General features: G+C 51.0%; 1 protein-coding gene across 5 annotated transcripts in view; it reads right to left on the bottom strand.

Moving 5' to 3' along the window:
• The window catches only part of LOC128836639 (inositol 1,4,5-triphosphate receptor associated 2-like), a 32749-nt gene extending 10505 nt beyond the window's left edge, over window positions 1-22244 (bottom strand). The window contains exons 1-7 of one of the 5 annotated variants that reach the window (XM_054027099.1): window positions 22186-22244; window positions 12414-12521; window positions 6256-6365; window positions 4980-5040; window positions 3951-4028; window positions 3368-3449; window positions 1268-1343 (exon numbers count right to left, since the gene is read on the bottom strand). In XM_054027099.1, coding sequence (XP_053883074.1) covers window positions 1268-1343; window positions 3368-3449; window positions 3951-4028; window positions 4980-4985 — 242 coding nt within the window. In that variant the 5' untranslated portion in view covers window positions 4986-5040; window positions 6256-6365; window positions 12414-12521; window positions 22186-22244. Of the gene's footprint in view, window positions 1-1267; window positions 1344-3363; window positions 3533-3950; window positions 4029-4979; window positions 5041-6186; window positions 6231-6255; window positions 6366-12413; window positions 12600-15588; window positions 15675-22185 lie in introns of those variants that run through there. The other 4 variants (XM_054027098.1, XM_054027097.1, XM_054027100.1 and 1 more) reach the window with 4 other exon arrangements.
• Window positions 22245-26353: the final 4109 nt, after the last annotated feature.

Genomic DNA, 26353 nt, shown 5'->3' with positions numbered 1-26353 from the left:
AGCAGGGTCGGAGCTCCAGACTGCCGGAGGCCGAGGCAACTGCCAGCGATCTGTGAATGCAGGGTGGGGGGAGGGAGGGAGAGGAGGGGAGTGGTCTCAAGTTGCAGGAGAGAGGAGGGGGGAAGTGGAGGAGGGGCTCTGGCTGCCGGAGCCTGTGCGAGTGGCACCATCCGGCCGGCTGCCCTGTAAGCCCCGCACGCTCTGCATGGGGGGGCGGGGGAAGTCCGGACATTGACAGATTCCCCCCGGACGCTATTTTTAACTGAAAAAAGCCGGATATGTCCGGGGGAATCCGGACAGATGGTAACCCTATCAAGCAAGCAACCCACCTCTCCTACGTACTTCATGGATCCCTCCCATTGCATGACATAGATATAGAAAATAAAGCTGCTACTACTACTAAAAATACTGTCTGTAATAAAACTTTAATATTGGAATAAGCCTGAAAAAGTGAAAACTCACTGTCACATTTTTCTCCATGTCTTCCCTCCTCCTCCAGCCAGGCTGCCAATGCTAGGCCGTGCTTTCCCCCTGCCTGGCACTCAGCAGCGGCTGCAGGGACTCCCTCTAGCTTGCAGCAGGGAGACTGGCTGAGGGAGGGAGAAGCCTGCCTCCTGCATAAGAACAGTTTAAACTCAGCTGTTCCCTGAGCGGTTCAGCCCCTGGGGTTAGGAGCTGTTTCTGGCATCCTTGTTAATTTCACTCACAGTTGTTGCGGGGGGGAAGGGTGTGTGCAGGGACCTGAACCTGGGTTCCCCCCGTCCCTGGCCAGGGCCATATCCAGCAGGCTATAAAGTGACTGATGTGGACGTACCTCACCCCCGGCACAATCTTGTCTCCACAGGTTTGGGTTTCAGTCCAACTAGAACGAGTCGAAAACCCTCTGAAGTGGCCATGAAACAGACCAGCCAGCCACCTCCTGCAATTCATGCCCATCGTGGCAACCTGTCTGCTGGGAACATCTCCCCTGAAATGGGGACTGCTCAGTCATAGCCAACCCAGGGCCTGATTCTGCCTCCTGCGGGATATGAGCAACTCCCATCTGCTGCGGGAGGAGAAGGAGGCCCCTGCGCTGGATTTGAACCAGCAACCCAGAGATGAAAGGATGTGTACCCCATAGCTACCTTGGCTATTCTGATGGCTGCCTGCGCAAGACCCGCCCAGCCACCAGCTCGCTGTCACCTTCGCCTACAGCTTGAAACCTTCCAGCGTCTTGGGCACACAGCAGAGTTTAACCCCAGAGGAGGAGAAAGGGCAGGAGTCCTACCTGTGCAGGCCCAGCCGCTCCAGCACTGAGAGCTCAGGCAGAGAGTTCAGTAGCGGGTCCTCAGGAGGGTCAGGATCTGGGGAGGAAAAGGGCCCCAGTTAACCCAGAGAGCACGAGAGGAGGAGCTGGAGGGAGGAGAAACAGTAACTCCCTGACGGTCTCTACGGGGCCAGGTGACTCAGCGTCTGGGCACGCTACAATCAGGGGACATGACCAGAGCTTGGGTGCCGGAGTAGCAAGACCGCAGCAGCCGGGGCTTCAGCGCAGGATGTACCAGCCTACCCTGGTTGCTGAGTAATTCCAGGGGCAGCCAACCTGCATCAAAGCCCACACTACCACAGCCTCACTGCTCCTGGTATTCAAATCAGCTAGACTAGCTCTATCTAGTATGTCTGCACAAGCTGCACTTATCTCCCCGTGTGGACAGACCCTAAGGACCACAGTAGTTTGGGCACTGGCCTGGGACTCAGGATACCCAGGTTCAGTTCCCTGCTCTACTACCGACTCCCTGTGTGGCCCTGGGTTTGTCATTTAGCCTCTCGGTGCATCAGTTCCCCCATCTGTACCATGGGGATAACAGCCCTGCCCCACCACAGGGATAAATACGGTAAAGACAGAGGCGCTCTGATGCTGTGGTAACGGCAGGGGACAAAAGCCCTGCCTCAGTGGAGATGCTATGGTAACGGAAGCCACGGAAGTATCCTAGACTGCAAAGCAGCCCCAGGTAGCAAATTACCCAGCGGACGGAGAAGGGCCCATCCGTTTGCATCACTGGGACAGATCCCACCCTCCCTTGGTGAGAGTCATGCTGGGCTTCCCCGCTCAGTGGCCCGGCCACTGGCTAACAGCTGGTGAGATGTCACAGCCAAGAGCTCCGAGGACCATGGTGCACGTTGGCTCCCACACAAAGGCAGGCCCCAAGCCCAGGATGCCCCGTTCAGACAAGTAATACCCCCTCCAAAGCTTGTTGAGGCTCCTCTCCTCTGACTCTCTTCCATAGCCCTTTCCCCCTCTTCTCAAGGCAACAGGATCCTCCAGCCAACCGATCCCACCTCCCTCCCTCTGGGTCCAGGGGGCTTTCTGGATCTGGGGGATGGCCCCATTGTGGGGGATGGAGAAGGGGTACTGGCAGTTGGGGGCATAGCCCATCCTCCTCACTGAACTATCCGTAAGTGAGAGACTCCTTTCCCAAGCTTTATCTGGACTCTGAGTTCCCCCCGTCTGATCTCTTTTTACCCAAAGATTATCCCACCCAACAGCGCTCTGCTGGTGCTAATCCTAATCCAGTTAGAATCATGCTATATCGGGCCCTGTGTGCAGAGGCCTGGCAGCCTAGGGTCCCACCACGCTTGGAAACGCCGCATGAGATGATTTTCCTTCACATGCGCACATACCCAGGAACCAGAGGGGACCCAGGGAGAAAGCAACAAAGGCCTGGCAGGATTGACCCCCAAGTAAGGGAGTCAAGAATCCAGGCAGGTAGCTTGGTCAAAAGCCCCACGAATGCCAGGGTGGGGCCAGAACGGTGTGATTTGGGGCACCTCGGAAACTCAAGCCGCTCTTCCGGCTTGGAGGGGTTCAATCCATGCCCCAAGAGACATCTTTAAACACCCGCATCTGCTCCAAGCACAGAAAACTGGGTGGGCGAAGGGGAGAGTTATTGGGAAGAGAGTGGTCCTTCGCTGGGTGGGAGCTATGGATTAATCCACCTCCTGCCTTAAAGAGGGAGATGGGGGGGGGATGTCGGACGGAGGGGAGAGGGTCCAGGCCGGGTTCCAAGTTGGCTAGGAAGGAATGTAACGAAGTTCAGACCCTTCACGCCACAGCCCAGTGCAGCTGGCGTTCCCGGCAGCCTGCAGTGCATGGGCCCCTGCCCCATTGGCACCCCAAGCTCTGCAGGGCACGGAAAGGAATGGGCCAGTGGCCCAGGAAAGGGGGAGGGGAACAGAGAGAGAAAAGAGTAAAGGGGGGAAGGAGGGGAGAGATCAGAAGACAGAGGGGGAAAAAGGATCAAGGAGGGAGACGAAAGGACAGAAAGCAGACAGGGCTCTGCGAGGGAACGGGAATGGCAGCAGCAAAGACTGAGACTCACTCACCAACCTTCATCACTCTCAGCGTCAGCGCTGTCCCCAAACTGCACACTCAGCTCCCTTCTCCCAGCACCAGCCACCTGGCCTTGCTCCTGGGGAGCAGGAAAACGCCCATTAACACCACAGGCCGAGGAGTAACCTGGCCTCCTGCCCCACGCCGGCAGGGGAGGCTGTAAGTGAGCAAGCTGGGGCAGCGAGGCCACGGCTCAGGAGTCCACGTGAGGGGCACACAGCTGAGGAGGCTGCCAGCTACTCCCAGGAGGTGGCGCTGGAGGGAGCATGGCAGATGCGTGGTCTCAGAGCGGAGTAGCCCAGAAGTGGCGCTGGAGGGAGCAGGGCAGCAGAGCTTCTGGTTATTCCAGCACCGTGCTCTGCCAAAAGAAAGGGCAACAGAGAACGGGGCTGGGCTACTGGCGAGCAGAGCACTTGCACCCTTCCACATAAGGAAGGAATTCCATTATGCATCGGTTTTAATGGGAGCAGGATTTGGCCCTAAAGTCAATGGGGGCAGGGGAGAATACAGTAGGTAGGTAAGTGAAATCCCTTCCAAGGGGGGGGGGGGAATTCATACCCCACCACCACCCCAGTCTCACCTCATCCGTATGCTCTGTGCTCTGCCTTCTCGCAGCCGAAACCCTTCCAGAGCCTTCCTGGGAATGGCTCGTTTGTTCCTAGAGAGAAGGCAGGAGTCAGGCCCATGAGAACGTGAAGGAGTTCACCTCTATCCCGGGGTAGAGCAGAGAAACATGCGGCGCGTTTCCTACTAAACCCAACACCAGAAACCAGCAAGGCAATGAAGAGCCCTCAGTAATGCGCAGGCTTCACATTGCCGGGGGAGAGCGATCCCCGTACAGAAATAAACACTCCTGTGCTTTGGGATCCTTTGAGGTGAAGGTGGCTGGAGAAATTCAGAGTTGGTGCATTATTCAAACGTATTGATTGATCTTATGAGACAGAGCGGACGATGGGAGTTAACCCAACTCATCATGGGCCACATGGTGACCTAGTGGCTGGGTGGCACTCACCTCAAATTGCACCAGGTATCCGACCTGACCGTGGCAGGAGGGAAGGAGACTAAGCCCCCCACCCACCTCCCAAATTCAGATCCAACTCGGAAACAAAGGTCACTATACATACTCTGGTTTTTAGGCTATTCAGATGCCATTAGGATAAACAAAAACTCTGGTGAACAAGCCAACTATACTGCCCCCTGCTGGCGAGAGCAGAGATGAACTACCTGGAGTGCCCATTGTTGGCAAGGCAAAGCTGATGTACCACAGTCCCCCCTACTGGGAAGGAGAGATGTGAACTACTGCTGACAAGGGCAGTCTCCCCGAAAACAGCTGACAGGGCCAATGGGAACAGCTTAGGGCACTTCTGGGGAGCACAGAACGTCCTTCTGGGTTAAACACTCAGCCAGCCAAAACCAAGGTCATGGCAGGTCGCTGGATCTGCACCAACCAGCCTCCCACGGAGCTTGGGGGCACCCAGAAAGTGGGAGCAGCTCATGCTTGGCAGAACCAGTGGATACGGCAGGAGTTGCCCTGGAAAAGTGTAACAGCTGTCTGCTTTTCTCCAGCACAGGCTGCAAACCCCTCCTGCCCCTGCCACTAACCCGTTACCTGCATGTGAAGGTTGCGCAAGTCTGGCCAGCTCTGCCGCTGCTGCCTCAGTTGCTCTTCACTGAAAGGAAGGGGGAGTCCAGGTTAACGAGCAGGACACTCCACCAGCAGTGATAGGCCCTTAAAGGGCCAGCGATGGATTCTCCCCACAGCTGCCCTGCAAGGGGCCCAACTCACAGCACAGACCTATGCCCGGAGGCAGGCAGAAGGCATCCCCATCATGACCCTAATTCTGCAGCACTATGCCCTGGGGATGGTGGCAGGGAGAGGAAGTCCTCCTGGATCCTCCACCTCTCGGCAAGCCTGAGGCCAACCCCCCTCCAGCCCACTCCGCTGACACCATTCGCCTGGCATGTGCGCTGCGGTCCTTACCCTTTCGACGTCACCCTTTCACGCCTACTGCAGCAGGTGCGAGCCAGCCAATGCTGCGGACCCCTTGCTTATGACCTCTCCCTCCCCGCTGAGCTGGGCACAGAGGTGCTCTCCAAAGCCATTTCCAAAAAGGAATGAGTCACCGGCCTTCGGGACGTTCGAATTCATCTCTTTTCACCCAGCTGCCAAATGGACCTAGCATCCCCTGGCTACTTAACCGCCAGTGCCCTTCCAGGAGGCATGAAAACAACCCAGCTGATGATGGAGCAAGAGCGCCATCTGATGGGAAATCTGCCACACTGCAGGCATCTCCCCCCAAGCATGTTCTTATTTCCTAGACAGAGGCCTCACTGCCCTGGGGAAAGGAGGGGAAGATCCCAGAGGAGTTGATAAGCTGTGCAGACTGATGTTCAAACACACAGGAGAGAGAGAGAGTCTCTCTCTCTCTCGCACAGGTACTGCTCAGCATACCTACCATTGCGAGGCTGCCATCCAGGTGTAATAGACCATCTCCAGGGGAGTCGTCATATACATACCATGCTGCCTTGCCTTACCCACCCATCCCTCATCACAAGGGAGAGAAGGGCAAAGGTACCAAAAGGCGTTTGCTCAAAGAAGGCTCTCGCATGGGTACGTTCAGACCCCAGTGCAGAGTCTGATCAAGCCATGGGTGTTTAGTGGTTGGAGCAAGGAACAGATCCAAGAACTGGCCATGGCAGAGGTTGATGCCTAGCTGGTAGAGCCAGGGTCTCCTAGGTTTTATTCCTGGCGCAGGGAAGGAGTGGGTGACCCCACTCTGAGTGTACCCCTCACATGTCAGGTCTCATGCCTTTACCTCTCCTGGGTTTTCCCACTCTGAGGCTAGGTCCTGGGCTACAGCACCCTGTGTATCAACCATGCATACCCCGCAGGTCCAAACGGATTCAAGCACCCGCGGTTCTTCTCTTCAGGAGTCTGGGATCAGCGGAGATCAGAGCGATCAGGCAGCCTCCTCAAACCCACGGATTGCTTATCCTAGCAGTAGAAACAAGGCAGTGAGAGGATTTTAGAACAACAGACTACGTGTAGGTCTGTCTTAGCCAATGGTTTACCATCCCCTGATGGCAACTGGGGCAGGCCTGACATCTTCAGAAACCCGCAGCAGGTGCCTGCGGCTCAGTTTGGTTCCACAAATCCCCCCCCCCACCTCTCTTGAGAGTGCACGTCCCTTTTAAGCCCTGCTATAGTGTCATCCCCCACCCTACTGTTCCTGGGCTTTGACACTTCTGGGGACACACACACACAGGCCCAGCAGGAGATCAAACCTGACTCCCCAGAGCCAGTGGCTCTGCCCTTGTCCCTTTAAAAATCCTCAGCCATTTGCTGAGGGATGGCTTTTTGCAGCCTGCTTGTTTTCCAGACAGACCCCTATAAACTGAACCAACCTATTTGGACAGTAACCTCCCAATAACCTGGTCAACAGAGCAGCTCCATGTCCATCTTGGGGGCAGGGAGGGGCTGAGTCATTTAAGTACAGGTCTGCAAGGCAAGGCTCCTGGGTTGCAACCCACCAACTAGTGCATGACCTGGGGCAAGCCACATCCCTCTCTGTGCCTCAGTTTCCCCCTTTACAAAGGGGACTTGAGATCTATGGACACATGGTACCTACACAAGAGCTACATCTCTGCTGTATACAGAAGGGAGATCTTCTCTCAAATGTGATATTTTTAAAGTGGTGTCTCATCCAGCAATGACTCCCCGCTCCTCTGCTTAGCACGGAGGCGTCAGTGGGGAAGGAGGCAGTGGGGGATGTTTGGATTCAGGATGCTGTTGCTTTGCCGTTTGGCTTCACACTGGTACTCAGGGAGGGATTCATTACCGACACGGCGGGGAAAGAGACGAGGGAGATTTCTGCGCCGCTCTGACGCCAGAGTTTCCCTCAGCGGCCCCATTCTCACCATCCTGCTGTTTAACTCCCAGGCTGAAATCACCAGCCAGCTGGCTGCCTCAGACTGTCCCAAAAAAGATCCTAGAGATCCCAACCATGGATAATTTGGGCTCCTTTAAATTGTGGCCTCCTTCAGCTGCTTACCCGCTGTGTGCCTCAGTTTCCCCTGGGGGTGGGGTAATGATACTTTTCTTACAGAGAGGTTGAGAGGATTAATGGCTTTGATTCATCTGATAGAAGGCACTTGTGTGTGTCCCAGCTACCTACTGTCCTGTCTACTTTATGGCTCCAGCTTAATCATAAAGCTTTAATTATTGGAGGATTTCTTTTTTTTCAAATCAGCGGATCTGGTGCTGACAGAAAGGTGGCAGACTGAAAGCCCTGCTTCCTCTGTCTGTCCACAACACGGACAGCCTGGCCTGTGACCAGGCAAGCTCCTAATGCACCTCTGCCCTGTGCCTTAATCAGGGCTAAGAGAGACCCTTCTCCCTTGAGACGGGAAGGGAGCGCAGTCTCTGGGGCACCCCCCACCCCGTCAGCGGAGACTGCCAACAAGGGGAGGAATTAGTGCCCCTGCGGTGGTGGGTATGGCAGCATGGACCCATCTACTGGGAACTGAGACCCCCCTGACTCATTACACCGAGCCCCCACCACATGGGAACAACTTTCTCTGCGCTAACCTGGGCTGGATTCAAACTGCCATTGCAGAGGGAACAGGCGCTGCATCCCCTTGCCAGCCACGCTCAAGGATCCAGCTCCAAAAGGAACAGTACCTACAGCAGTGTCTGAGCCCAGCACGTGTGTTTTCCAAGCAGCCACTACAGCTCGTGACTTTGCACCCCTTGGCAAAGGGGAAAGTGAAGCCGTTTACCCCGAAGTGGGTCTCACTGACAGACGCATTTCCTGGCACTGGAAATAAAAAGGGTCACATTCTGCAATGAGGTGGAAATGCAGCAGGAGCCCAGATACCCCAGGGATGGGCACAGGGTAGATACATTCGATGAGTATGTATGAAGAGGGGTGGATAGATATACTGATGCATGAATAGAGGGAATCCGTGGATGGTTGGCTAGACCAATGGCGAGAGAGAAAAAGATGGAGATAGAGAAGTATATATGGAGGTAAATGAGTAGGTATAAACAGACAGGTAGTAAGACTTGAGGGTGAGGAAAGAGTTAATCTGTATTGTACAGAAGGGAGCCAAAGGTCTTCATGGTGTTTTATTAGTATTATTATCGTTAATAGCATTCCCTGCAGCTATGTCATCATCCCACTGAAGTGGCCGAGGGTTTACATCAGCCATCTGTTTTGTTAAAAGGTCGCAGAGATAAATAAGCCAGTGTGTTGGGCATAGAATTGTTAGGGAGAGGAACATGGTACACCTGGAGGACTACAGCATCAAGGGGGAATGCAGGCAAAGGGGCATAATTGGCCAAACCGATCATTAAAAATAGACTAAGAAAACATCTGGAAGAGCCTGATTTAGGATCTAACCAACAAGGCTCTTGCAAAGGAAAATGGTGTCTCGCTAAGCTATTCGGGCTCTTTGAAGGTGTCCATGACCTAGCAGATACAGGAGAATGAGCTGATGTAGCTTACAAAGGATACATTTACATACTTGGTCGGCGCAGCGGGCTGGACTAAATGACGTCTCGAGGTCCCTTCCAGCCATGTATTTCTAAGACTATGTCTACACTAAATCATGGGGTGCGGTTGCAGCTCACGTAGACCTTGTACCTGAGCTAGCGAGGTTACAGAGCAGAGTAAGCCATGGCAGCATGGGTGTCAGTGTGGGCTAGCCACCCTCGTAATGACCCACAGTTCTGGGAGAGGTTGGACAGCCCACCCTCAAGCCTGTCCTACCGCCGCTTCGCTACCTTGGTACCAGAGATCACTAAATTAAAACCAGCTCAAGTACATCTATACCACAAGCCGCAATCACACCCTGGGACTGCAGTGTAGACAGACCCTTAGGCTTTCAAAGGCTATTAGGGACATTTAGTCATGGGATCGGTGGCCAAGTATTGGCGGGGAACAACCCCAGGCCAAGAGACAGGGGGCCAAGAGTAGGATTAAGTGGTTGATCTTTATCATGGTGAACGGCTATCCGCAGGGGCCTGTGCAGTTTAATATGTCTATTTATGATCTGGCAAGGGGGGTTGTGAAGGAGTGGCTTCCTCCCAGGTGCCCCCTCAGGGCAGCCCTGAATGTAGACCCTTGACTTGGTTTACCCTCTTGGCTACTCAAACACAAAAAAGAGGCTTTTACAAATCCAGCCACAACAGCCCTCCTTAGGGTCTTGTTTAGTAACTTTCAGCTCTGAATTAAGCACAAACATCTCAGTAGTTTGAGCATTGGCCTGCTAAACCCAGTGTTGTGAGTTCAATCGTTGAGGGGGGCATTTAGGGATCTGGGGCAAAAAAAAAATCATTGGGGATTGGTCCTGCTCTGAGCAGGGGGTTGGACTAGATGCCCCCCTGAGGTCCCTTCCAACCCTAATATTCTATTCTATTCATAAGCTGTGCATCGTCCCAAACTCCCCTGTTGGGTTCTTTCTGCCTGAGCAGGCTACTTCCAGCCACTCCCCTGGTTTCAGGGTCTTCCCTGCGGGAGCCTCTCTCGCTTTGCAGTCGCCCCACAACCTCCCGAGCTTCCCCCTCTCTCTGCAGCTTCCTGCAGCCCTTTACAGGTGAACCCACTCCTCCATACCCAGCTGGTTCTGAAATCTGATTAAACCCCACAGCTCATCCCAGGTGTGGCAGGCAGAGTTAACAGTACTGGGCTGGCCAGCTCCAGGCATCCGGCACTCATCGAGCAGGACTGAAAATCCCACAGGAAACCACTGCAGCATTTTGCTCCAACAATATTGGGTTGATGCAAGAACACCTGGGAGCTTTGGGGTTAATTTAATCCCAACGACTGGATTTAAATCATGCACACAATACCGCAGAGGAGATGTATGGGAATCACAGTTGTCAGCAGCCAGGACTTGTGCAACAAGAGTTGGATAAAGGACTCTGCCACTTCAATATTAGAGAGGATTAAAGGAAGGAAGCATTGGCGCAGGAGGACATCCAGGGACATGTAAGAAGATACAGACCCCGTATTTATCAGGTTACGGTCGGTATTGTTTCCTTTGTAACTAGGTTATTGCTTTCATTATAGGGCTATGGCTCTTTATATGAAGCCACTTAATCATCTTCGGAAAGAACTTTGGGAACTATGGATGGAAGATACTACTTAAGTTTAATAATGAACGAATATGTGAAACTTCCGTGCCTCAGTTTCCCCATCCATAAAATAGGGATAATGACCCTGACCTGCTTTGTAAAGTTTCCTTTCCAGAGGAACGATGTTTGGCAAGTGCCAAGTATCGTTATTCTCCACTAGGGCCCCACTTTAAACTTTATAAACACGAGTCATCCTACTGATGTGAAACAGGACTCAAGTTAAGGCCCCAATCCTGCAACTAGATCCACGGGGCGGGGGAGGAGGGCGCCTGGCGCAGAGCAGAATGGTTTGTGTGTATGATTGTTATATATTCTGGAAAGATGTGATCTGTGACTATTGTGCATTGCTGAGCATTCTGCCACTGTTGGAATAAATAAGTGAGATTTCTGGTGTATGTTTTATAAGTAGGCTTGGAAGGATTAGATTTATCAGTAATTGTCAGTAACCATCAATTTCACCATACACACATAACCGACTACAAAATATTTCCATGGAAAACCAAAATTTACAGATAGGAAGGAAAAATGCTGCTTGAGAACTTGGAGTTTGATTTAAGGATATTGAACTTGTATATTTTGACATGGGATGTTGACAATTTGTTTTAACAGTTTTAAAGCTTTCACTTATTGAATTGCAGCATCTACGGTCATTAAATAACTGCCTGATCCACCCAACCCCATAGTTTCCCATAATTGTGAAGGTTTAAAAAAAAAATCTGATTTTTTTTTTAAATAGACATTATCAATTGAAATTATATAAAAAATTGAACTCTGCCAAGCCTCTTTATAAGGTATAGCTTGGGCATGTGATTTAAGGAAATCTGTTTCATAATGGTTTAAAGAGTGAAAAAGGAAATTAAAAAAGCCCATGTCAATCTAACAGTCAATGCAGACAACGTAATGGTGCGTTACACAGCGACTTGCATACAAGCCATATGGCCTCAGACCTGTTACCAGAGAGTGAAACAATAAGTCAGAGCAGAGACAAAGCAAGTCTCAGACATGGGCAAGGTGGGAAAGGAGAGGTTTTCAACTGAGATTTGGAAGGAGATGGAGAGTTGATAGGACAGGGGATGGCTATTCCAGCTGGCAGGACCTGATTCGTGCTCCAGTTGTGCCCAGGGTCTGGAAGGACCAAAACCTTGCCCGTGCAACAATTCCTCGCTGATGCTAACACCGGTTCAGCTCTGTGGTATTAGCAACACTGGGATCCCGAGCACAGACTGGCCACCAGTGTTTGAAGCACCACTGTCCCCCAATGCAGTTCCCATTGAAGTTAGCGGAAGATGGTTATTGATGACAGTGGGAAAGAGACCAGATCCCTAGGCCCCAGCCTCAATCAACACATCTTAAAAGCCAGCAGCCAGCCTGCCCAACATTCTTAACAGGAGCAGAGCTGGTGTTAGCAGTGCTGGGGAATTTTGCAAAGTGTCCCTAGGGCAGACAAGGCCAGAGAACAGGCGATTTCTAGATGAGTGACAATCTGGGAATAGCAAGACAAGCCAAACTCATGTGGTAGAGTATGAGATGAGATGAGCAAAGCCAGTACAATAGAGTATGATGATCAGAAATGTGCCAATCGCCTATTCTTACTACTGTATTTGCATTGTGGTAGCGCCTATGAGCCCCAGTCGTGGCTCAGGATCTTACGATGGAAGGTGCTGTACGGACACAGAACAGATAGATTGTCCCGCCCCAAAGAGCTTACAACATAATAAATAATACCCAGCTCTTATCTAGCGCTTTTCATTAGTAGATCTCAAAGTGCTTATGAAGGTCAGTATCATTATCCCCATTTTACAAATGGGGAAACTGAGGCAGGGAGTAATACATCTGTAAGACCTAAATCTCTCCTCCAGGTATCTATCAGTTCCGTGACTACCAAATACCTCCCTGGGTACTTACCTGTGTGAGCCTGCCAGAAGGATCAATACGTAGATTTTGTGGGGTGACCCTATCTTGATCTCTGAACTCCAGGCTGCTGGGGATCTGTCAGTGGAGTGAGGTGGGAAGCTGAAGACAGAGAAAGAGAAGGAGGGCTGCAGAGGGATGGCAGCACTCTCTGGAGCTCATGGGGTATGCTGCGTGGCCCTACGGGTGAGAGAGACAGTCAGAGGGGCACCAACACCACAGACAGGCAGCAGAGTTCTTCACCTCGGAAGAAGTCAGCATTTGAAACAGAACAGGCAGGGAATGTGCTGACATGGGGGTTCCTTTAGGAGGGGTTTCCTCTTGCCCCAGAGAGGCAGAGATTCTGGGTTTGTCATGCCGTCCGCTCACTGCAGAACCCCAGTGTGATCTAAGGGCCTAGTCCAAGAACTCAATTCAGCCCCAGCCAGCCTTGGCATGGGCAGCTGATGGAGGGGAGGGACGGGTCAGGAGTCACCTGCAAATGGTTCCTCCTGCTGGAGCTAGAGAACTACATCCATCAGCTGGAAGCAGCGGCAGGGTAAGGACTCACGCTCCCCCAGGGCCGGCGCTTCCACTAGGCGACCCTAGGCAGTCGCCTAGGGCGGCAGGATTTGCGGGGGGGTGGCATTTTGCCGTCCTCGGCGGAAATTCAGCGGCGGGGGGTCCTTCCGCTCCGGGTCTTCGGCAGAGGGTCCTTCACTCGCTCCGGGACCTGCTGCTGAAGTGACCCAAAGACACAGAGCGGAAGGACCCCCCTGCCGCCGAATGCTAAGAGAAGCGCTGCCGCCTAGGGCAGCAAAAACCCGGGCGCTGCTCCTGCTCTCCCCTAATGGGGGTTACGCAGGCCCCTCTGAGCAGCAGCCACTACAACCCAGTCAAACACACAGGCACTCCCACCTCAGTCAAGGCTGATGGGGCTATGGACAAAGGCCTCACGCATTGTTTCAGGGGGGCATCCCATGAAACTGTGGGGCAATGCACTATGATCTGTAGCATCCCCTGAATCTCTCTGGCCCTGGGAGCCTGTGACAGACACCCCATTTCACACCACACCTGGGACTCTACCCTCCTCGTACTAACCCAGACCCCATGCCCGCTCTGGGCCTCTCCACAGCCCCCCTTTTGTAGTTAGCGCCCTACAGATCCTCTTTGGACCAGCTGGGGAGTGAGCAGCTCCCTGTGGTCTCTGTTGCCAGGGAGACATACTGGGCAGCCTGGGTGAGGATGCCAGCTCACCATCCCTTCCCAGCGCTGGAGAACAAGCACATTCCTCTGAGCCCTCTTGCCCCTGTCCAGAGCTGCCTGTACCCTGACATGGCCTGTCAGGGTCTCTTCTAAGGCCCCGCCATTCCCCCTGCCAGCTCACCTGCACCCCCGGGCAGAGTGCTGGCACACCCAGGGCAGACTCCTCCAGGGCTGAATGCCAGCAGCAGCACGACGGATCCCTCCCCTTCCCCGCCTTGGCACAATGAGCCACTCCACCCCCCTAATGGATAAACCCTGCAGGGGAGGGGGGACCAGCCTGAGACAGAGCTGGCACTCTGAAGGGGCCCAAGCCCAGCCCTGCCCCTTGTTGCCAGCAGAGAGGCCGGAGAAGTCCTGAGCTTTGGGGTGCCCCGTGAGCTGCCCTGTCAGAGACTCCCTGGAAGCCTGGAGCCGCAAGGCAGGCCCTGGGTGTGCAGGGCAGATAACCCCCTGCCTCCAAGTATTCCCCCCACACAGAGCCTGCCCCCAGCCTCTCCTCCTCGCCTACCTTCGGCAGGTCTTTGGGTCTGGGAGGAGTGACCATCCCTTAGGACAGGGCTTTGGAGAAGCAGGCAGTGGAGAGGGTGGGCCCAGGGAGAGCTCCCTGCTGACGCATCGCTGTGCCCAGTGGGACATTCTTCTGCTGTCGGAGCATCTGTTTACGGCTGCTCCCTTCCCACAGCCTGGCTTTTTCTCAGTTATATACACAATGCTCACCACCACGCTGCCCCCTCCCCTGCCAAGCCCACCAGCCCAAGGTAGGGGGCAGGCTGGGCAAGCTAACAGCCCTCTAGCCCCTTCTATCCACTGATCTCCAATCACTTGGCAGACTAATGAACTAAGCCTGACAATACTCTCTCCCCCATCCTGCCCTGCCCTCCGGGAGGGAGCCAACTGATCCATTTCTGACAACTAGGGAAACTGAGGCACACAATACATGATCCTGGACAAGTCACTTCTATTCTAAGTCAGTGGCAAAGACAGGGATCAAACCCAGGTTTGCTGCTAGCCCTTTGCTCCCACCACAAGGAATCAAACTCCTCTGAGTCCCAGGCATCGAGAGAAATGCAATATCGTCACCCCCCCGCTCCCAAGTGGCCCCATTCCCCTGCACCACTGGGTCTCTCTCTTGGTGTATGAGCTAGTCTCATGGACCTTGGCCTCATCTGATGCCAGCTGACTCCTCTCCACCACCAGGGTGAGACTCTTCTCCCCTGCAGCTCCTGCCATGCAGCCTGTGACCTCCTTGTTCCCTCTTTCGCCTCAGTGGTCCATCTTGTTTCAAAGCTCAGCTGAAAACTCCTTACACCCTTGCCCCGAACGTCTCTCATCCCAGCTAGCGTTCATTACAGGGGAGGGTGAGCTAGGGGATCAAGTGCTCGACTGGGACTCAGGAGACCTGAAGTAAGTCACTTCCCCTCTCTGGGCCTGTTTCCCCAGATGTAAAACTTACCTAAAAATTTCTACTGGAGGCAACAAAGTCAGGGTCCCGTTATGCTAGGTGCAGTATAGTCAGTGCCAGCCCCTGCCCCTGCCCCGAAGAACTTGCAATGTAAAATATACAATTGCCCGGCCTCACAGGACTGACGTGAGGCACTTTCCAATCTTCCCACAGAAGACGCTGGAGCAGGCCAAGCTATTGTCCTTTTCTGTGGCCAAGCATTAGGTGCAATACCATGCTATGGCACTGTATCAAGATGAGGGGGCTCCAGGCAGCAGGCGGGTCGGGGGAGCTCAGGCAGGGTAATGCCAACTGGGCTACTCCTCCACCTCCTTGGGCTCTCTTCCCACCGCACCCAGTAGACTCTCAATGCTGTTCTGCTTGCTACCAAGAATGACGGCCAGCGATCGTCTCTGTGGCCTTGGACGAATCCCTTAATCTCTGCATCTCATTTCCCCCGTCTGGATAAGGAGACGCACCTACCTCCCAGGGGCCGCGAGGATGCATTCGTGCTTGGAGCGTGCTCTGAGGAGGTCAAGGATTAAGCATTCGTGAAGATGCAGTTTCTGGTCTCCCAGTCAGGCCAGGCTTCTCCAGGAAGCTGATCTTCCAGCAGGCGCGCTCTCCCTGGAATGTGCTTTCGCTGCTCCCGGCCGTTAAAGAAGCCCCTTGTTTATAAGCCGCGTTGCCGCCTTGTAAACACTGCGCGCTTGCAATGCTTTCGGCTCCTTCCAGCCATTTGCCAGCAGAGCTCAAAGCCCTTCAAGAAAGAGCTTCTTGCCTCTGGTACGTGGAAGGGGAGAGTGGGTAAAGATCTACACCTGGGAAGGTGAAGCACGGCTGCCAGGTCAGGGGGGGAAGCAGTGGTACTGGCCCAGCATGGAAATGGTGAGGGAAGCCCGCTGCTGTCTCCAGAAAAGTTGACATTTGTCTCAAGGATTTCATTAGCACAAGTCAAGATGTTTATACGGCAGCTGTCTCCATAGTAACCCCATATCTTCCCCCCAGCATTGCACCACCACTGCCCCCAATGTACAGTAAACCCAGATGTCCCAAGCAAAGCAATACAGGCCTAGCGCACCCCCACCCCACCCCTTTTCCCCCATTCCCTGCCACAACAGGCCCCAGATTTCATTTCCCCCAGCACTGCACCTGCCCTCCCTGTAACCTCCGCTCTCTTGCCAGCAGCATAATGCAGCTGCCCCTACTGATCAAATCCCATTGCAGCCCACAAAGCAGCTCGTTCCCTTAATAAGATTAAAGCTGCAGTCGGGGATGGCCTTAGGAGCTAAAGATGAGCAGCTGCCCCCAGGCAGGAGAGAGACCTGTGAAATCTCAGAGCAGATACACTCCTAGAGCAAACAGTCACCCAAGCCTCCCAGCCCAAGGGGAGTAGTGACTGCCTTTTCTGAGACTTGCTACTGAAATCCTGGGACAGCAACACTCAACCCTCCTGGTGCTGCTGCAGGGGGAGGAACAGGCCAAAGGCTCCCGAGATGAGCAGCCAAGAAGTATGCAGAAAGATCGTACTGTTTGGCGGGTGTGTCTGCACAGTAGGCTCAGCCCCTCTTCCGGCTCCTCTGGAAACGCTCACAGGTTCTGGCTGCACCTCCTGATCTAGGTACACCCCAGCCACGGCCTCACAACGTCGTGGGACCTTCTCGGCTGGCCAAGACATGCATCCAGCACTGCAGAAGGAAGCTGGACAGGGGGTGCTCTGCAGCTGTGGGGCCTGTGTCTGCTCCCTCATTGGATCACGCCTCCAGGCTGAGTTCCTCTGGGTGGCGTCCACCGAGTCCCTAGATGCCTTTGAGCAGCAGTGGGCGCTGCCTGGGGTTCCCTGCTCAGTGTCCCCTTCTGGTTCCCTGAGTTTTAACCTTTGGGCCTCACTCATTCCTGTTTTCTCCTTCGTTGTCCCCAGTACTCAATTGCAGCCTGCACTGGGCAGTTCCTCCCTCTTTAGCTGAGGGGCCAGCCGGGCCTTTCCTTTTGGACCCACCTAGACCCACCTGTCCCAGTCCTGCAAATAGTACCGTAGGCTTGGTGTGTTATTGCCAGACATCCGCACTCAGAACCCATACATGCACTGAACCCACGCTGGTGTGCTCGGCAGCGGGGTACGGAGCAGAGCTTGTTGAGCTGTGCCCACATCCCTAGCTGCCCATTTTGCAATGGGGAGGCAGCAAAAGCACAGGCACCTGGGCTCCTGTTCACACAGTCCTCCAACACCTATCCCACAATTCCCTGTACCTGTATCTTCTACCTACTCACTTCCCACGTGCTCTCCATGCCCCAGGAGCTGCCTGAAATTTGGATCAGGCTTCCAAAACAACCTCGATGCTCAGACCTGTATTAATGTTTCACAACATCCCCAAAGTTTTGGGGTGAGTTGGTTACTGCTTAAACTCCACACCCCACACCCAGAAAAGCAGAACTGCCAGAACGTACTGAGTTCTCTTAGCGGCAGTAACCCCAGAAATGTTTTTAAGGCCCTACTCATAAAAAGACCTACTCTTCTGTACTGGGAAGAGGCCCATTGACTTATTTGCAAGATCACGGCCTCCAAAAGGCCCGTTAACCCTTCCAGGATTGGATTGTCTGTACGGCCCCTAGCACACCTGGGCACTGGTCGTTGTTGGCAGCCACCTGAGGTACAGTAATACTAGTAATTAGTAATAAGCTTAGAAACAATAATAAGGGTTCATCACAATTAGAACTTAGTAAACATTTTTTAGACGTTTGATTGCTGAGCAGAGCTGAGAGCTAAGTATAATTACTGTGGGTGGACTGAGATCTTGCCTGGACATTTTGCAAGGCGTAATTGTCAAGTTTCACCCCCTTCTTTTCATACTCAAGCCTTTATTGAGAGCCAGATTTCTCCCCACCCCCTCCCTGTTCTCTCTCTCTCTCATTTCTTTCGATTTTGGTGCCTTAGGGTCACACCAACTCTGCTCTAGTCCATTGTACAATTCAGAGAGCAAGCCAGCCCCAAGAAAGAAAATGCAAGTCAGTCACCCAGCACATAAGCCCTTCCAAAACGGAACCTTTAACACAACACTCCTTGGTCATCATCAAGCTTTTGGAGAAACTGGAGGCAAAGGCAGGAAACATCTGACAGATGCCAGATCATCCAGGGGTTAGGGCACTAGCGTGGGCACAGAATAGTAAGCAGGGGAAGGGTCTGCAGTTCAGGATGGAGGTGCATTAGACTAGTGGGTGAGAGGAAAGATGGCCTAGTGGTTTGGAAGCCCTCGGTTCAACTCCCTGCCTTAGCCTCTGCGTGCCTCAGCTCCCACAGTGTACAATGGAAATAGCCCAGCCCTCCCTCACAGGCATGTTGCGAGGACAAATACAGGAAAGATACTCAGACATTAGGGAACCAAGTACTGAGTTAGAGTCCCAAGATCTGCAATAGGCAGAAGTCAAGTCACAGGTGCAGTTGATAAACAATAAAATAGAGCAGCATAACTCTTGATAAATACTTTAACACTAAGAAACTGCACCATCTACTCAGGACACTCCCTACACTAACACAGGAACAAATCAACATACCCTTAAAGCCCCGACGGGGGTTATTCTATCTACTGCCCAAGATCCACAAACCTGGAAATCATGGACACCCCATCATCTCGGGCATTGGCACTCTCACTGAAGGACTGTCTGGATATGTGGACTCCCTACTCAGATCCTACGCCACCAGCACTCCCAGCTATCTCCGTGACACCACTGATTTCCTGAGAAAATCAAAATGCATTGTGACCTCCCAGAAAACACCATCCTAGCCACCATAGACGTAGAGGCTCTCTACACAAACATCCCACACACAGATGGAATACAAGCGGTCAGGAACAGTATCCCTGATGATGACACAGCACAACTTGTTGCTGAGCTCTGTGACTTTATCCTCACGCACAATTATTTCAAATTTGGTGACAATATATACCTCCAGACCAGTGGCACCGCCATGGGCACCCGCATGGTCCCACAATATCCCAACATTTTTATGGCTGACCTGGAACAACGCTTCCTCAGCTCTCGTCCACTCACGCCCCTTCTCTACCTACGCTACATTGATGACATCATCATCATCTGGACCCATGGGAAGGAGACCCTGGAAGAATTCCACAATGCTTTCAACAGCTTCCACCCCACCATCAACCTCAGCCTGGACCAATCTACACGGGAGGTCCACTTCCTAGACACCATAGTACAAATAAGCGATGGCCACGTTACCACCACCCTATACCGAAAACCCACTGACCGCTACACCTACCTTCATGCCTCCAGCTTCCACCCTGGACACACCACACGATCCATCGTCTACAGCCAAGCGCTGAGGTACAACCGCATCTGCTCCAACCCCTCAGACAGAGACTAACATCTACAAGATCTTCACCAAGCATTCTCAAAACTACAACGCCCAGACAAGGAAATAAAGAAACAAATCAACAGAGCCAGACGTGTACCCAGAAGCCTCCTGCTACAAGACAGGCCCAAAATAGAAACCAACAGAACTCCACTGGCCATCACCTACAGTCCTCAGCTTAAACCTCTCCAATGCATCATCAGTGATCTACAAACCATCCTGGACAATGATCCCTCACTTTCACAGACCTTGGGAGGCAGGCCAGTCCTCGCCCACAGACAACCCGCCAACCTTAAGCATATTCTCACCAGCAACCACGCACCGCACCGTAACAACTCTAACTCAGGAACCGACCCATGCAACAAACCTCGATGCCAACTCTGCCCACATATCTACACCAGCAACACCATCACAGGACCTAACCAGATCAGCTACAACATCACCGGCTCATTCACCTACACGCCCACCAATGTTATATATGCCATCATGTGCCAGCAATGCCTCTCTGCTATGTACATTGGCCAAACTGGACAGTTACTACCCAAGAGGAAAAATGGACACAAGTCAGATATCAGGAATGGCAATATACAAAAACCTGTAGGAGAACACTTCAACCTCCCCGGCCACACAATAGCAGATGTAAAGGTAGCCATCTTACAGCAAAAACCTTCAGGACCAGACTCCAAAGAGAAACTGCTGAGCTCTAGTTCATTTGCAAATTTGACACCATCAGATCAGGATTAAACAAAGACTGTGAATGGCTATCCAACTACAGAAGCAGTTTCTCCTCCCTTGGTGTTCACACCTCAACTGCTAGCACCTCACCCTCCCTGATTGAACTAACCTCGTTATCTCCATAGTGATTTATACCCGCCTCTGGAAATTTCCATTACTTGCGTCTGATGAAGTGGGCATTCACCCACGAAAGCTTATGCTCCAATACTTCTGTTAGTCTTAAAGGTGCCACAGGACCCTCTGTTGCTTTTTACAGATTCAGACTAACACGGCTACCCCTCTGTTACTTTAACACCAGTGTAGTGAGTTTTACCCATAGCTCTCAGCATTTTCCAGTTGTCTTCTATGCGTGGGCATTAAACATCCATCTTTAAAATCTAGTGCCTGGCTGTTTTAAAGCTCTTTCCAAAGGTTGGTCAATATCACTATCCCCATTTTAAAATGGAGAAATGGCAGTACAGAGAGATCAAGTCAATTACTGAGGAGTCAGTAACAAAACTAGAGAACAGAACCCAGGAGTCCAGACCACCGGTCTGGCTCCCTCTCCGCTGAACTCTGTCTTTTCTAATCCATTAGCAACACAGTGAGATAGGTTGGACACAAAAGGTAAGATTTAGCCAAAAAAGGGTCTAGTACAATTTTATTTACATAACAAAATTAAATATTCACTTCCTTAGAAGTTGCAACCAAAACAGTACATACTAGGGCACGAAAGTGAGAAGGGCTTGTTTTCATGATCCAACGTGGAGGCAAAGCAACAAGTAAATAGATAATCTTAAAGAATTAGACAGAAATAGGAGGTCAGCTAAGGGTAACATCAATGACAGATACACCAGCATGGAGAGATTAAACTGAAGGGTCAGGCTTTTCAGATAGAAAAGAGGGGACATGACCAAAAGATATAAAATAGATGGTTTGGGGAAAGTAAATAGGACACCTTCCTATAGGCCGTGGCTTTTTCTTTAATGTGCAGTGCTGTGGAACTCATTGCTACTGGCGACCACTTTGGGCCGATCAGAAATTTGCATGGATAACTGCCACAAACACAAGATAGGATACCCACTGCAGTGCTTGAGAGCTCCTCTCCTCCAGCTGTGAGTAGAGACAGCCTCCCTTCCATCCTCCCTCCCTCCCCCCCCCCCACTCCCCACTGGCACTGCTGCCTCCAGCTGTTGCTTCCACAGGGCTCAGAGCAGCAAAGGGACCTGGCATGAGAGCCTGCCGCCCCACACACCCCAATACCACAGGGGTGCAGACACCCCCCCCATATTGGAGGGCAAGAGGCCAAACATTCCCACACTTTAACCTATTGACTCCTGAGCAAACCCATCGGGGGAGTTTCTGTTCCATGCAGTCCAACCCCCAGAGAGAGCACCTTTGCTATTAAGGTTTTTGGATCAGGCCTTACCCAAACTGTTCGCGTAAGGGGCCCCTAGTTGTGAGCAAGACGCCAAAAGGGGAGAGTCCAGGTTAATGCACATCAATTGCTTTTTTAACTGTATGCCTGTTAAAGCAGAACTAAAGCAGGCCATGAACTCCCCAGTACCATGCTGCATCCATGAGTTGAGTTGCTGGCCCTGCTGGAAGGGTCAAATGTTATTTTTGCAGCACCTAGAAGGTGCATCAGACACAAAGACACAAACCCTGTCCCCAAGCTTACAACCTAGTAATCAGTGTGGTGTGGGCATGAAGGGGGCATTTGCTCTAGCTGCCTCTGAGGATTTACAAAGCCCAGCATTGAAATTAACAAGAGATGTTCCCGCTTGATCAGTACCAGCCCTGCTGGCTGGCTGAGACCTTATAGACCAAGCCTCTGTACTCTGCTCTCTCAATGCTTTTGGTTTGGTAATAAAGATTTCCCTTTAAACCTTGCTTTAAATCTAGACATAACATAGCCTGCACCAAATGAAAGCATTAAAGCACCCCATGCAGACAGACATTCCAGCTAAGCATCATTAACTGAAAGACAAAGTAATAACCTGATAGAAGACTTCCACAGGCTCCCTCAGACGCGAGCAGCAGCCGCTTTCTCTGGATTCTGGGCTTACACGCCTTGTGCTCTGCTGTGAGATCTACCACCCCCTTAACCGATGCAGCCTACTACAGTCATCTTCCCAGACTCCCTCCAAAGCTTCCTTAACCTGCTTTCAAACAGGAACAACTGCGATGATGGGGGATTATCCAGTCTTTTGCTTGCAAAGCAAGCTGCTCAGATGACAGTGGCTGCTGATGCTGCAGGCATGATTGGTTAGGTCTGTGAGGAGGGCATGGCTCAGCAATAAGCAAGAAACAAGCCAATGCACCTCACCATGGCCCCAACTTCCCCAGCTGGTAACTATCTATTACCCATCACACTTTCAGCAACAGCACCCATAAAAACAAGCAGCCAGGATGAGAGAGAATTTTAAGATTAAGAAGGTTCCTAGCAAAGCCATAGGAAATGTACCCATTCTCTTTGCTCTTGCTTGGAATTTCAGGCCTGAACAAAATCTCATCTCAAACTTCATCAAAACATCTCAGCTCCACCTGATTTCACACGACTGCAGATGCCACACAATTCTGACACAAAACCCGAACATAAAGCATACCTGAGTGACTGCTTGCCACTGAAAAGCCGCCACTGCCAGGGTGGAATAGGATGGAGCAGGAAGTGACCAATACGGTCTAAAACGAAGGGGGAATTGAGGTAGACAGAATGTGAACACCCAAATTCAAGTTTGGCCAGTATAATGGAGCTAAAACCTTTAACCCTTTGGTGCGAAGACAGGATCACCAGCCACAGTTGTAGTCCTATATCCTTTTTCTAGGCTACAATTAAAAAGCCCTACAGGAACAATAGGCAGTGGCACACTAGGTTAACTGTGTCAAGGTGATGACTGAACCCTGCCAGGCTTTTACCTTGCCTAAAGATAATCCCCAAGTCACCATGGGAGACAGCTCACCACTGCTATTGCCATGTTTTCTTTGAGCATGAAAAGCTCATAGGATGTTAGTGGCTCAGTTCAGGCCACTAGCTGCCCATTTAAGCCACTAAAGGATTTCTGAAGCTATCACATAACTCTTATTAGAAGGCATACTGTTTTGGCTCCAGGAGATTGGAGTAAACATTACTAAGCAGGATCTGATGTCTGTCCTTTTAAAATAAAGGAATTACCTGTATATCAGCAGTAGAGAGCTGCATAGCGGGTACCTCCTCCCTCTGTCAGCATGGTGCTGTACATCCTGCTCACTAACTCTTGTAAAGTTAGAGACACACTCCTGAGAATGTTACCATCCATCTGGAAAGCTTAATTTCTCTTTTTTGCACGTGTTTGGCAAACAGTGATTCTCCCCCTGAAAGCCAAAAAGTGAATAAGGCATTTTGTTCCCTCGATGGTGCCTCAGTACATTCTGGAAACGAAGGTGAAGATTTATTAGTGACCTGCTGGACAGAGAAAGCAGAGTACAGATCCCAGGAAAGGGGATGGCTCAGGGACTTGGTAATAGAACATGAAGATTTCACCTGTGGGTTTCTACTCACCTTATTCCAAAGTACCGGTTGGTAGGGATCAGGTTCTCAAAAACTAACTGTTGCTCAGTAGCCTGTGGAATTGTGTTAAGTCAAGTTTCAAGTAAACAGGTGCCATTATAAAAGCCACTGAAAGTCTTGAGTAATTAACCCCATTGTTAGCAGTCTCAGCCAAGGTGAAAGAGTGAGTCCAACTGACTTTTGCCATCTGTACATGAGGTCTCCTCCAAAGTTCAAACATACTGGCAGAGCCAGCTGAGGGGAATCTTCTTTGACTAGCCCTTCTGGTCCTGTTCTCTGTGGATATACAGTGCAGGGCTACCTGCCATCTCTCTCTCTCGTACTGAGCTCATTAGAAAGGTAAAGTTGTTTCAAATCATCCACAGACATGGATTTTCTGCATGTTTTTTCCTTGGAACAAAGCAGGTGACAGGCCAGTGAAATTGGAGGTGCAGTTTTGAATTCAAATATATCCAGTGATCCCTAGTAACCCAGAAACCCGCTAAAAAGCATTAAAAGAGCAATGACACCATGGGAGGATTTCAATGAAGCAGAAAATCTCTGCCAAGACTAGTCCGTGTGGTTTGAAACTCCACTAACAGTGAGCATTGATTTTACTGTATTTAAACCTTATTTCTTTATCCTTTTAGAAGGAAGTACAGTAAAACCGCTTTCCAAGCATTTTTTCTTTCTTCTATAACAATGAGGTACCTCCCCATTTCACACAGGCACACTGATGTGTTTGCCACTCCCACTGAGTTTTCCCTGGGAAGGGAACATATCCTGCTATGTATATTTCCATTAGAGGGACAGTCAAATTCATGTCTTTTCCAAGAGGTTAGTTAGAAGTAGTTTCAGACCCTTCGCAAATTTGAGATTTTACAATCACACTCTTTTAGGAAGTTTCTCTCAATCTTACTGTAACGTAGACCCACAAGAGGAAACTGACTATACACATTGTCAAATATACGAAGTAAACCAACTGAAAAATAGAGAAATATTTTCCCTTTTAATATCTTAAGAATTTTGTCATAAGTGTTATCAGAAGACAACAAAATTCAGACAGATTTAATATTTCTCTTCATGGTGACTATGAACCATACCATTAATTCAACCCTGCGCCTACTTCTCAGTATTTTCAAGATAAAGGCCAGTTATGGGTCTATCCATGTTAAGGCTTTGCTGAGCTATACAAACAGATTTAAAAATTTTATTAAGATATTAAAGAAAAATATAGTGAACAGAGTTTGAGCATAGAAGTTTCTGGTTATCAGGGAATAACATACAGATTATCAAGGGTGCAAAGTTTGGTTTAAGATAAGGTGGCATGAGGAATACATAATCTGCAATATCCCCGATTGTGGGTAAAAAGTTGATGGGTCAAAGTACAGACATTGAGATATGAGGGTATGAAGTTCATAAAGTGGCTATGTTCGGGTGTGGATAATAATGAGTGGATATGATGATGAAGATGGGCAGAGACAGATGCATCATGGAGGTGAATGCCTGGCTGCGAAGATGGTGTCGCCAGGAGGGCTTTGGCTTCCTAGACCACGGGATGCTATTCGAGGAAGGACTGCTAGGCAGAGATGGCGTTCACCTTTCGAGGAGAGGGAAGACCCTATTCGGACACAGACTGGCTAACCTAGTGAGGAGGGCTTTAAACTAGGTTCGACGGGGACAGGTGAGCAAAGCCCACAGGTAAGTGGGGAACATGGAGACCGGGGAAATGAGTCGGAAACAAGAGGGAGTGTGGGCTATATTGGCAGAGAGAAAGGAGAGTCAGGAAAAAACTGGGAGGAAAGATCAAACCAGTATCTTAGATGCCTATATACAAATGCGAGAAGTATGGGGAATAAGCAGGAAGAACTGGAAGTGCTAATAAATAAATACAACTATGACATTGTTGGCATCACTGAAACTTGGTGGGATAATACACATGATTGGAATGTTGGTGTGGATGGGTACAGCTTGCTCAGGAAGGATAGACAGGGGAAAAAGGGAGGAGGTGTTGCCTTATATATTAAAAATGTACACACTTGGACTGAGGTAGAGATGGACATAGGAGACGGAAGTGTTGAGAGTCTCTGGGTTAGGCTTAAAGGGGCAAAAAACAAGGGAGATGTCATGCTAGGCGTCTACTACAGGCCACCTAACCAGGTGGGAGAGGTGGATGAGGCTTTTTTCAAGCAACTAACAAAATCATCCAAAGCCCAAGATTTGGTGGTGATGGGGGACTTCAACTATCCGGATATATGTTGGGAAAATAACACAGCGGGGAACAGACTATCCAACAAATTCTTGGACTGCATTGGAGACAACTTTTTATTTCAGAAGGTTGAAAAAGCTACTAGGGGGGAAGCTGTTCTAGACTTTATTTTAACAAATAGGGAGGAACTCGTTGAGAATGTGAAAGTAGAAGGCAGCCTGGGTGAAAGTGATCATGAAATCATAGACTTTGCAATTCTAAGGAAGGGTAGAAGGGAGAACAGCAAAATAGAGACAATGGATTTCAGGAAGGCAGATTTTGGGAAGCTCAGAGAGCTGATAGGTAAGGTCCCATGGGAATCAAGACTGAGGGGAAAAACAACTGAGGAGAGTTGGCAGTTTTTCAAAGGGACACTATTAAGGGCCCAAAA

Source organism: Malaclemys terrapin, chromosome 4 (assembly GCF_027887155.1).
Source record: "Malaclemys terrapin pileata isolate rMalTer1 chromosome 4, rMalTer1.hap1, whole genome shotgun sequence".
Taxonomy (NCBI): domain Eukaryota; kingdom Metazoa; phylum Chordata; order Testudines; family Emydidae; genus Malaclemys; species Malaclemys terrapin.
Note: the sequence above shows the minus strand (reverse complement) of the source record. Positions and strands in the feature narration are given on the sequence as shown.